General features: G+C 44.1%; 1 protein-coding gene across 1 annotated transcript; it reads right to left on the bottom strand.

Moving 5' to 3' along the window:
• Nucleotides 1-385: 385 nt before the first annotated feature.
• Nucleotides 386-11,698, bottom strand: LOC144160952 (uncharacterized). Its single transcript, XM_077692025.1, has 2 exons — nt 11,000-11,698; nt 386-9,690 (listed from the first exon to the last, which is right to left on the bottom strand). Exons 1-2 carry the CDS (start codon nt 11,345-11,347, stop codon nt 9,391-9,393), a joined length of 648 nt encoding a protein of 215 aa, XP_077548151.1. The 5' UTR covers nt 11,348-11,698; the 3' UTR covers nt 386-9,390.
• Between the last annotated feature and the right edge of the window lie 1,028 nt (nt 11,699-12,726).

Here is a 12,726-nt window from a genome sequence, read left to right on the forward strand (position 1 = left end):
TCAACTTATTAAACTACATAATCATTTCGTCTGTTGGTTACTCACTGGCCAATTACATCTAAGCTTTTTTTTGATTTCATTAAAATGACTTCAAGGCACAAAAAACCGCAAATTCACAAAGCCCCAAAGTTCGGGTCCTTGACAAAGGCAACCGCCGGTCATGCTTTATCTGGACAATGATTGACGACTCATGACCATAAAGAACATGTCTTCTGCCAACATCACTGAGACGCTAGAATTTTCATATCAAGGAAACCATACTTACCACTGCTTGTATTTCCAATATGTCAACTATAGGGAGAGCGTAGTTATCTCGTTTATTTAAAATTAAGGAGTAAGACTGCAAACTCGGCGTCTAAAAAATAAGGTCGAGGACACATGGGTATGTAAATTTATTCACTGGTATTTACAAGTTTTTTTTCCTCGAAAAAACACTGTTCACCACTATTGAGGCACAATAGGACAATATTGTGTTTCACAATCATATTTCACGCACGCATTCAACACTCATCACAGAAAGATACTAGATTGGCACCAAGAGGTTTACGCTCGAATGAACACGTACAGATTATGGTGCTTAACAGCAGCTATTTGCAGGCTCAATCGTTTTCATGCACCACTTGCCGTTGTCACAATATTGCCGGACTCAGATGGTGTGCCTGCGGCAATGCTAGAGTCGGTATTAAATATGGACGTTTTCATGTCGTAGCAATATCGTCAATGGCATTTCCCTGAATTTAGTTTTCACAGTGCGCCACAGTTGACTAATAGCCGCACGCAAGCCTCGATCGTTTTTTGTCAGCTTTATAGTTTGGTTTAAGAACCTCGAACTCCTTTCCTGTTCATACAACAAAACGAGATTAAGCACTGGCGAGTATAATGGGAAGGGTGACTGGTGTTTGGTTTTTCACCTTCACACCACTCCGTCTTAGTACTTTCTTACATCTGTTGGGCAAAATGTATCGGGTCACAAGGACGACCACCTCATCCTCCTTCAAGTGGCACACCATACCGTCAGGCGTTTTTGAATGCAGTGCTTTCTATTTGTTTAAAGTATCCACTCCCGGTAACGTAAAAATTATTCTGAAACAGTAATGAAGCTTTAGTGTTTAGACAAGCGTTCCCAAATTACAGGGGCGGTTCGTTCTCCAACACGAATGAAATAATGGCAGGACAAGGGATAAATTAATTTTTTAACTTGCGCCCTTTTTTGTCTTGCTTTTTCTTTGAAAAAAAAGCCACAACACATTCAAATATGCAACACAAATAGGGCAATTACTACCAATACGAAAATATTTTGTTACCTTCAGGCGCGGACTTAGTTGGCAGTACAAATTCAGCACAGAACTCCATTTTTCAAGGACCATTCATTTTTCCCTGTTCTTTTCCCGTCTCTAACTCTAAAATATAACATGGAACAATTCTAAACAAACAATAAGCAATGTAACAATAAAACAAGCAAAGAATAAACAATCTTTAAAAACTAGAATAAAAATTTGAGAAAATAAAAAAACTATTTGTAAACAGTCGCTTTGTAAAACGTTTCACATGTTTCATTGAGAGAAATGTCGTGTCAACACAATAATGCGTTTTCTATTTTAGTCAGTCAACGGTGCCTCTTTGCTCACCAGGAGAAAACAATTCGTCAACTGCGTGTTTGCAGCGTGCAGCGAGCGGATGGAAGACGAAATCGTGGGGTGTCAACTGCCGATGAATGTCACTTTCATATTTGCCAACAAATTACTCAATCGCAAGACGCAAAATAATTAAAATGAGTTAGTGAAAAATTAGCACTTCAACCTTTAGCAACCGGTGATGCGACTGCTTGTTAAGATCGCTACGAATACGCCAACCTTCACAAGAACGCCCATAAAAACTGTATTTCGGGCATCCGCACGTTTAGTTTGGTATTGTGGTGGAAATCGTGCCAACCACGGGCAACAGACTAGTACCTCATTGTTGATTACAGGGACAAATTTTCCGTCTCAAGGCTAAATTAAGTCACACCTATGAACGTATACATCACTTCAAAATCGCTAAAAGGCTTCCACTGAAAGAGAGCATTAGCTGGACCAGATAAAAGGAGAAATTCCTTGAAGATGCCCTCAAGACATGTTGTTTGCTACACGCTCCACAGAACTATAATGACATCAAAATGTGCTAGCAGGTCAGCCTAATTCATAGAGACATGATTCGCCACAAATATAAAGTATTTGTCTTAAAATCGTGAATTCTGTTTGAAGAGGACTAAGTGAAAAAAATGGGCTGAGCTCTTCTGTGCTCTAAGCGACGACTGCTGCGAAAAAGAGGATCTCATTTTGGAAACTCATTTCTGGCACCATTCGAAGGCAGCATCACTTGAAATCAACGTAAAAATTGCGGCTATGAGCTAGCCTACTAAAACATAGCCGTCCCTGAAGTGTATCCAAGGGCCTTAGAGGAAACGCTAGTCTGCGAAGAGTTTCCCCAAATCAAGAAAGTCACACCACCATTTCCCCTTTCCTTGGTATTCCACCTCTCCAGCGCTGTCGATTTAAGAAATCGGCTAAATACAATTGGTTTATGTACTTAGTGCCCAAGAAACGTTATACACTCAGGGGGCTTTGGTGAAAATTTTAGGCACGCAGTATAAAACCTAGACCATTCCTGTGTACATTCGGTGCATCGATGTTAAAGTATTGAAGCGTAAATTCTGGAGAATATTTCTGCAGGGAATTGAAAAGTAATCAATCAGCCCTGAATGATGCGGATTAAAAGTCTTCACTTTCTTAATGTCAATCCGTATTTTGCCTCATAGCGAGCTCCGTTTTTAGGAACACGGGCACATCTTACAACACTTACGAAAGAATTTGCATGACAACTTGCCATTGGAGAAAAAGTGCTGGTAAGAATATATGCCCGGAATTATTGTTGATGCGATACAAGGCGCGAAACCTTAAGGCTGGTATTTAGAAATACATTAATGGTGTTAACAAAAAAATTTTTATTAGGCATCTGGAAATCGCAAAGAAAACCCCTTTTTTATACCCACGAAAAAGATGCGTGCAAGAGTAGCACAGCGTGTTCAGGAGTTATTATTTACGCAGCACTTTGACTACAATTAAGCTCCCTCCTGCAGGAAGCTTTGCAAGCAACACTAAAAATAAGAGAGCTCCAGCAATTTGCATACGCATCTCGTCAAACCGGAAGAACAACCCACACACATTTACAACCACCACATTTGCCCTTAAATATAGAAACCGGTGCCACAACATCAACAACAGCATATTAACAGCACTGCAGACCAAATAAGTACGCAATGCGTCGAAGACTGGCCCACAAGCCAGCGGGCGCATGGTAATGGAGGGAAGCACAGACACGGACATTTAAACGTCAACGCAACAAAAGGCAACAGTAGAAACAACAATAGATGCGCATTGCGAGCATGAGAAGCGTATTCTTGCCGATGCGGTTGCGCCGGAAACAGGCAAACATACTTCGGCAAATTCACAGTTACTAGCCGCCACCGTCCAGACAGCAACGAGCAAAATGGTCCAGCTGGCGTTATTTTCTTTTGAGTTTTTAGGGGCGGCTGTTATCTCCACGAGCATATTCACGACGCACACGTTTACCGGCAGTAAATCTTTTTATGTACATTCAACCCTTTTTGTAATAATTTACGCGGTGCAGTTGGGTATGCCAAATTTCCCCTCTGATGCACATGGCGGCTGGCACCGGAGGCCAGTAAATGGTTCCCCAAGAGTAGGTGCGCTGGCCGTAGAAAAACCCATTCTAGTATGTATCGTTCGAAAAGCCCTTGAGTAGGAAGTACAAGTTGTATAATGTTTTTTAAGCTTCACCTGAAGTAAATAATTACACTTTAGACTTTGCATTCCGCTAATTCTGCCCTGCGCTGGAAAAACTGCCATCTGGTTTGTTACCAGTCTATGAACTACAGTAAACAATTGAGCACCGTTGAATAAGAATAGATGACAATCATGCGCTTGTACATTTGGCAGTCTAGCCGACGCCTAAGAGCATGTAAATTGACTGAACCAACCCGTCCCTTAAGCAACAAAAATTTATCGATGATGACTCCTACCAAATACGTCTGGCCCTGAGACTAGTGGGTGGAATGGTGCGCCCGCCAATATTAATCAAACCTGAACACCGCTCAAAGCAGAACACATACGTCCGCAATGAACTACCCTGATTAACTCACCTCAGAAAATTCTCTTTACTAATCTTATACTTTTGGTGGCCTCGTTCCCTGGAAAAATTGCATGTAAATGATTAAACAAGAAATTGGCGTCCACAAACCAGCTCCAGGAAAATCTGGTTCAAGAAGAAGACGTCATCTGTAGCAGTTCTCAGGTCTCAGATTCTTGCAGAAATGTTAACCATGCGTTTTTATGCCTCGCAGGCCTGTATGATTCCAAAATTATTAAGGTGTATTTCTCGAAGTATAAAATGACGCCAAAAATGTAGGGCACAACCGTGATAGTTGTCTTCACACTACAACTGCACACACAGTTTTGAACGGAAACCGGCCTCCGTGAACATCAAGAAATGATGACCAAGCAAGCACACATTAGCACTTCGCTCAATATGTTACATAAGAAAAACATGTAATGCAATCTTGACTTATTTTTATATTTTAGGCTTCATATTTCTGCTTTAGAGTGGCTTAGAGTGGTGCTTTAGAGTGGTTAAGCATTAGAGTGGCTTCTGCTTTAGAGTGGTTAAGCATGGACCATCTGCAGGGTAATCTGTTCAAATATGTCAGTAAGAAGCAAACTGCACACAACACCGCAACCAGACTACGCAAAATCACCAAGTACAATTGCATTCAGCGGTTATAAGTATTTTTGATGCATATAGCAAGCTGTGATTTCTGTCTACTGTGTGCACAAAAGTTTCGGTTTCTGTCAGTAAGCAATGTCAGAACAACTCCAGCTTAAAATTACAGAGGCCCTTAGTTTCTCACTGAAAAAAACCACTTCACCCGCTGCGGTGGCTCAGTGGCTAAGGCGTTGCGCTGCTGAGTACGAGGTCGCGGGTTCGATTCCCGGCCGCGGCGACCGCTTTTCTGATGGATGCGAAAGGCAAAAATACCTGTGTATACAAGATTTCGGCGCACGTTAAAGATACCCACGTGGTCAAAATTAATCCGGAGCCCTCCAGTACGGCGCGCCTCATCGCCTGCGTTGCGTCGACGCGTTAAACCCTAAATTAATCAATCAACAAAAAATAACTTCCCATTCACAGAAATTAATCAATAGACGCAACATAAGAACAACTCTAGCACCCAAAATCGCGGTCTTTAGTTACGTAAAAAGCCACTTGCCCTGCACAGCAAGTAGGTTAACGTAGCCTTTCCTGGAGAGAGGCAACATAAGAGAAATATTTTCTTATTCCATTCCTTCGAATCTTTTGTTCAGTAGCAGCATATTTTATGTGAGGGGCAGTGATAACGTAAGGTTTATACTGATGGACGACAATAATACGGAGTCGTAAGCATTAATGTATCAGTATTTTCTTTTTCCAGACGGAACAACCTTTCAGCCCTACTATATTGACGCATTTCGCTCGCGTCCTCAAAACAGAGCCTCTCGCAACAATACCCTTACCATATCAATAAAAATTCACAACCAAGCTCACTGAAGTTGAAAGTGTGGCCATTTTCAGTCTAGTGGAGCATGTATTTTCCAGTTTGTACGATCGGTCAGTGATCTTCCTTGAATTCGGATTTTAAAGATACAGACACCTTGAAGTACTCAAAGGCAAAGTGGGATCGTCGTCCACTTAATTAGCAGCAACAACTATTAAAAAACACTTTACCGCATCAAGCAGAAAATTTTATGTTGTATGTTGTGCTGACATTCGGAGTTTGCGCCATTTATAACAGCTCCACATATTCTAAAAACTGTGAATTTACCGCACTATCCTGATTTAACAAGAACTTGGGTGCGTGCTATCCAAAAATGATGTAAATAGGTGCTCAGTGCATCCAAGTTCGCTGCGCATGCGCGTCTATACCAACTACGGCCGCGAAAACCGTCTGTGGCTTGTCTCGCGGTTGAAACGCGCGCGCTTTTTCTTCTCGTCCTCGGCGCGAAAACAGAGTGTTGGTTCGACAAACTTCATTTGATCCCTTTCAAAGGTGCTATTTTTGCAGTCCGCTGTGTATCATGTTATAACCGCGGAACGAACATATAATTTATTATTTCCAGTGTCGTTTGTCGCAGGTTTTCAACAACAACATGCCAAAACGGGCACGAGGTTTCAGGCCGCTGCTTTTTTGTTATTGTCATGAAATGTTCTCCCAGTCAGAATGCCTTTTCAACTTTTTATTAATAACGTAGAGGTCTAACGTGAAGGTTATTAACGTTAAGGTCATACGTAAGGTCAGGCAGGTCATTAGTACATCTTACTTACGTATTTTATTTCATACCTTTCTTAATAATTAAACCGCACTTCTTAATAGTAGCCTTATCTTATTTTTTCTTGCATTATAAAAACTAAAGCAAACTGGTGCTGTTCTATTATAAATTGGCCTATATGTGCGAAGCAGTTGTAAAAGGGTACTATTTCGTGGTCGCATCTCCGAACCTAACCGGTATAAAGAACTCATGATTCCGTTTTTAAAGTGAAGCTTTCATTGCCTTTTTTCGGGATTTCCAGAGGTCGGCTGCTGCTTCTGTTGCTGCTGGAAACACTGCCCGGCGCGTGGTATAGTTCTATCCAAACACCAGACAATGGTGATCTCCGCTTAACGCATCCGTAGACCGTGAAAGCGATTCCCCAGGGACCGCTCGGGGCAGTTACACGAAATAGCGCCAGCACCACGGTACCAGGTCAGAGGGCCGGTCGACGAAGCGACTAGCTGGACAGCAACCGGGGTAGCCCCAGTTCCGGCTTGTACCACGTCCTCACCGTATGGAGCTGCTGCTGGGTTCTCAAACAATATTACGACTTTGAACGTTTCTCGTCACGTCTCGTATTTCGCCACTCTCTCGTCACTGCTCACTGTGCTAGAAAATGGGCAAGTTCGCTGAGCCCAACAAATGTAAAAACTCCAACAAGCCAGTGCATTTCAACACAGGCATGCCATGATGAAAGCAACGCGTCACGTCAGTTTCCGTCTGTGTGGAATCCCACATATATATATTTTGGATATGACAATAAATATGTTTCCGCCACTGTTCATTGGGACGCGATGGTGCAGTCTGCATTCTTTGCACCACTGCTTTATTATCTACCCATATCTGGAACACTAAGACCCTTTTTTTAAGTCGTTCCAACCTTTAAGAACACCCGGCTTTGGCGTCTCTAACTTGTGTCTACTAGCGAATAAACAAACAAAAACTCATTTGTACTTCAGGTGAGGTTTTTGCGCCCTTCGTTTGAACTTCAAATCATTCGCTCGCTTCGCTTGCAGCAACGCGGCACTTTTCGAAGTTCTTTATAATGCACCTTTGATTTTAATCTATGCCCCACAGTTGGAGTAGATGCCGACTCTGGAAACAGCGCGTGACTGATAATTACGCTTTAAACTAATTGGACCCAAGAATAATGGCGCCCACCTTCTGCACGAATAGACGGCCCAGATGGTTACGAAAGCTCTATTGACAGTACATAATCTACACGCTCGTTTGAACAATTTTAAGCAGCCTTCGGTGGCCGATAGTAAGGCACACCTAAAATATGTAATGAAAAAATAGTTACTCGATCTCAGCGCTGCCAAGAACTGCAGTTTGTAACACGGAGAGTTCCCGGTACACCGCAAGGTAAAAGGGTATTAGACACCGCACTTACATAGACAATGTATTACGAAAAATAATTCGACAGTTCAGACGCTGGAGAGAATAACAAATATATTCAACCTGCAGATTATTCCCCACTCTTTTGACGGCGCGTCGTGAAGAAGCCAACAAATAAGGCATGCGTTGTTATATTTTGTATTATCAAAGCAGATCTCTAAAAGAACGTAACAGAAATCACTAGCTTTGTATCCTGGCCTGTATCATCAGCGATTTCATTCTCTACATAATGATTTTTGAATTAAAGCTATGATGCCAAGTTTATCCTTCAGATATTGAACTTCCTTGAATTAAAAATATAGAAATTACGCGAAAAAGTACCTAATAAACCACTGCAAGGTTTCGCGGTGCCCTAGTCGTTATGAAGCCAACTTTTGCTTGAAAGATGTAGCTTCGTTATGGGATAAATCCCTACTCCTAAACGCGATCATACCAAGCCGGTGGTAGTTAGTGTCCTGAGTCATCCAATGACTGATGTAACTTCAGGACTATAGGCAACAGTGTCGGTTAGTGTAAAGTACTTTGGCGGGAAATGTTTATTTTATACTTAGAAGTATAGAAGTTTCGCCCCAGGAAGTACCTTAAGGATTTTCTTTGGAAGTATTGTTTATCGCAGCTCCGTATGAGGAGCAGCATACACAGGGACTGCTTTATTTTGGTGTCATTCTTTTTGGGTAGCTGTATTTATGTTAGGCACGCTGAATTCAAAGAAAACACCATGCCTGGGGATATAAGAGGAGCAGTTTTGACACGAATTATCTGGATACTCAAGAAGACCCGATGCCCCAAACCTTGCACTTGCAATAATCTGAACCCAGGCCATAGACCTTGCTAAAGAAGATTTCCTGCACCACGTGCAAGCTTCGGCGGCGCTGTTATGTCGCCTCTAGAGACGTCGGGCGATACGTTGCGCGCTTCCCTCCAGGTTAGGGTGTGTATCTAGGCATTCCGGACGGCCATATATTCCAAATATGATGCTAAATGAATGGAGGCAGAATTTTCAACTCTTTCGTCTCCACAGCCTTCAAACACCGTGCGCAAGATCTATTCCCCACAGTGCCTATCTATATTTGAAGAAAGGCTTCGTATCTTGAGCACATGCCCGTTTCGCAAGTCGCAACTGTCGTTTCTACAATAAATCGTAGCGGAGCTTAGCTCCGCTGAGCACGCCCAATCACATCACACACAGGGACATGCAAATCGGTGCTGTACACATATATACAAACAAGTCATATGCAGAGACACATCTGCTGAATTACAGCATTGCTTTGTCGTTCTCCACCAACCTTTCGCCAACTCGTTTTGAAGCAGCAGTAACCAGACGAAACTTGGTGAAGCAGGACCCGTAACGGCAATATTTTGCAGCTCAACCTAATGTTGCGGTATTCCGAACGTCACCTGTTTGTCCGGTCAGTCACCGCAACTCCGAAGTTGCATTTTAGGTGCGTCGACTGTGTCATCGTGATGAGACGCTTCGCCAGGTACGTGGCTGCGGAGAAGAGGTGGGTGCAACAAAGACATGGTGAGCCTCGCTGTCTGTCTCCGGCCGTCCTGTTGCTCCCTAACCCATGTGGCCGCCAAGCGTCTCTCAGAAACGGCCGTCGGCCAGGGGTGCCACGTGGTCCGATATGAGGCCTTGCGTTTCGGGGACGTTGAGGCTATGGTTGCTGCCGCCGTCACTGTTTGGCTGCGTGTGGCTCTGGGTAGGCGGTTGAGAGGGGTCAGCTATGGCACCATCCGTCGTTCGCTCCTGGACTTCACGCCGGACCTGATCTAGGGTTTCCTCTGGCACGGTCTTCACTGCTGGCGCCGCGTACAAGGACTCACGCGATGACACCAGCCGCGCCCGCCGAACAATGGTGTGGTTGTGTTCAGGCGTGATGAAGACCTGTACGAAAACCGCGAAAGGGTTGTGCTGAGCGAAGGCATGAACCTGTCTGACTAGTGTTGCTATTGACGAAGCCCGCTCCCAAAAAGTGCACAGGCAAAGACAGCATGGGGACACGTTCAGTTTTGTACATTAAAAGACACACCTCGTCAAGGAGTTGACTTTGTTAAAGTCGCGTGGGGCCATCTTCCAACAAAAATGTAAATTATTTTTTACTTTGCTGGAAACGCCACTACGTAAAAACGTGTCGAGTTCACACATTTCCTATAGTAATCAACCGTGCGTATTAACACTCAAAAAGGAGCAAACAAATTCGCCGATTAGACACAAGCAGGTCATTTCACTGCAACTGCTGCACAATAATTACCTCTCACCAGCCCAAAAGCTGTCATGAGCCAACTGCAAGAGGGGGCACACGCGGAAAAACTGCGACGCTGTGGCTCACTGTCTGCCATTATAGGGAGTCCTTTTAGAGGAGAACAATTTCGACAACAGGGGTAGCGTTGATTACGCTTAACCTGTGGCAAACACTGGCGATGTACGCCTTGCCTTTGCCAGCACCTACGACTGAAACTGAGATTTTAAAAACCATCATGAACCTTTCTTTCCAGTGGATTTGCCTCAGGAAGGTACAGTAATCCCTGAGCTGAATCTTGATCTAACATAGGCAAGCGAGGCGCTCATCCGCTCCTGTAAGCCTCCTCGTCCCCTTAACGCTAAACGACCTTCTTTAATGAATTAAACAACAAACAAGCGGCTCAAAGCTGCCGTCTAAGACTGTCAGACGTATTTGGGACAGGATCAACAGATGACAATATCCCTCTTGGATCTATTAGTGTTACTTCATAGAGGTCCCGCAAGGATCGATATATATATATATATATATATATATATATATATATATATATATATATATATATATATATATATATATGAGGGGGCATGTATAGAAACTCTAGGACCACCGAAATCTCCGCTACTGTCCGAAATGAATGGAAATAATTTAAACTTTAATGAAACAGTGATTTCTAAGGTGCTTCGATGCTATTTAGTCCATAGTTAAAACCATGCTCTTAAGGCTTTCTCAACATCATTTGTTTTCATACATCATTTGACTTGACATTCATCTGTAACTACAAATTCTTCTTATAAAAATGATGGTAGCTACCTTTTACATTGCCGCAACTATTGGAGAGCCGTAACATTGTCTCCAAGATGGCCTATCGCTTGCGCTGCAGAGCAAAGCAAATGTAAAGGCGCGTCCTTCTCTGCAGCCCCACAGCATCCATTGCACCGACGTAGGAGGTACCTTGATAAGGCAGAGCACGGCGCCGAAGGCGATGAACAGCAGGCCAATGGCGCGCGTGTGAGTCACACCTGCCCCGACCCCGAGGAAGAGCAGGACGAGCCCGGTAACCAGCAGCACGGTGGCCAGGTAGATTAAGAGACGGGCACGCTGTTCCTGAGCGGTGCCACCCCGGTGGCGCCACCGTCGCGCCGCCCCTTTGCCAACGGTGGGCAGCGAGTTGAGGGTGCTGATGCTGTCGGGCCGGTGCGGCAGTGAGGTGACGCTGCCCTGCCGCGAGCTGAGACCCCGTCCCGTTTTGCTGCGCCGGCGCTCCCGGCGCACGGCCACAGCAGGCATCGCCGAGATCATGGCGACGCCGCCCGCGCCTTGGGCACCAGGTGTTGCCCTGTCAGGAAAACGTGTGAAAGCCGAGTTATGAACATTACAGGTGACATAAATATTCCATTCTTTGAACGGGCACTTTCTTAACTAAAGAAGCTAAAGGTGTAAAATAATTGGCCACGTGTCTTCTCGCGTCGCTGCAAATGTCGTTGAAAGACGCATGTCTTCTGCCGCTCCTGCCGCGTAAATATCTCTTTCCTCTTTGCCACCCACCTATTAAGATGTTTCCTTCTTCTCTCGCTCCTCCCACAATAAACACGGTGTAGGTGTTCTCAAGCCAATTCAGTTTTCCTGTTCGCACTCCTCACCTGTAGTCCATTGCAGCCTTCAGTTACGGCTGGACTCCTTAGAATGGTGCCACGAGGAGGCGCCGTGAGCCATTTTGTAATTTAGGATCAAAACATCTCTTCAATGTGTATTTTAAAGACGTTAGTATTTCTCGGCCTACTCGAACGAGGAAATCTGCCTGTCTGTCTGTCCCTTAATTCAGCCGCCAGGCCAGAGTTATTGCACATGTTGAATGGTACATTTACGTAGCCACAGTCATTTATAAACATCCCAATCCCGTGGCAATGTTCATACTTGTCAACATTATTGAGCCAAAAGAAAACATTACGCATATCTCTGGTCAAACGTCAATACGTAAGTAGTATTTGCAGTGTTCCTTTATTACAAATATATAGCTACTGGATATGCAGAGAAAAATACAAAAAGCGGCCACCCGTGGAACCCCTGGCGGCACTTCAAGAAGTCAAACTGTAACAGTAACAAAAGGTTCCAATACGTGGCGCGTGGAACGCGAGTGGAGTATACGGTACTTGAATTCACGCACGTCTCCGCCGTATGGCGGCGCTGGTATAGAGGCTCTCAGCGCGGAGCAGTGAAGCGAGGTAAATTTAAAGTGACCTGAGCAAACCTCTACCGTATTTATCTTGAAAGGAGTGAGATTGGAGAGGAACAGCATTAGAGGTGAGCGGAAAGCAGAAGGGAAGCACTTACTTATCAGGGGCGAAACACGACTATCGTCTATCAACAAAATTCACAGCGAAGAGAGCGGATACGTGGCCAATTTATTTATTCCTATTGCAGTAAGCAAGCAGCCATGTATTGTTACCTAAAATAACAATGGAATCATCTCTTATGTATTGATGTCTTGCGCAAAATGTGCCTACTTTTTCTATTTGCTGAATTGTGTTGACAGGTATGAACATTGCCACCAGATTTCCTTGTTTGGAAACGTTTTGCCTATATATACGTCTGGTTCGACAATTCCATAACTTTAGCCGCACGGCTGAATTGAGCCCGAAGGCGATTCTAAGGCCGAAGGGCCAGACACACAGACGAAC

This window comes from Haemaphysalis longicornis, unplaced genomic scaffold (assembly GCF_048455015.1).
Source record: "Haemaphysalis longicornis isolate Haplotype H1 unplaced genomic scaffold, Haemaphysalis longicornis Haplotype H1 scaffold_11, whole genome shotgun sequence".
NCBI classification, from domain to species: domain Eukaryota; kingdom Metazoa; phylum Arthropoda; class Arachnida; order Ixodida; family Ixodidae; genus Haemaphysalis; species Haemaphysalis longicornis.

Bases quoted from the DNA above. Each gene is read 5' to 3' on its own strand.
- LOC144160952 (XM_077692025.1), bottom strand. From the start codon at position 11,347: ATGATCTCGGCGATGCCTGCTGTGGCCGTGCGCCGGGAGCGCCGGCGC. The intron at 9,691-10,999 runs GTACCTCCTACG...GTTTTCGTACAG, and splicing joins CCGTGCTCTGCCTTATCAAG to GTCTTCATCACGCCTGAACA.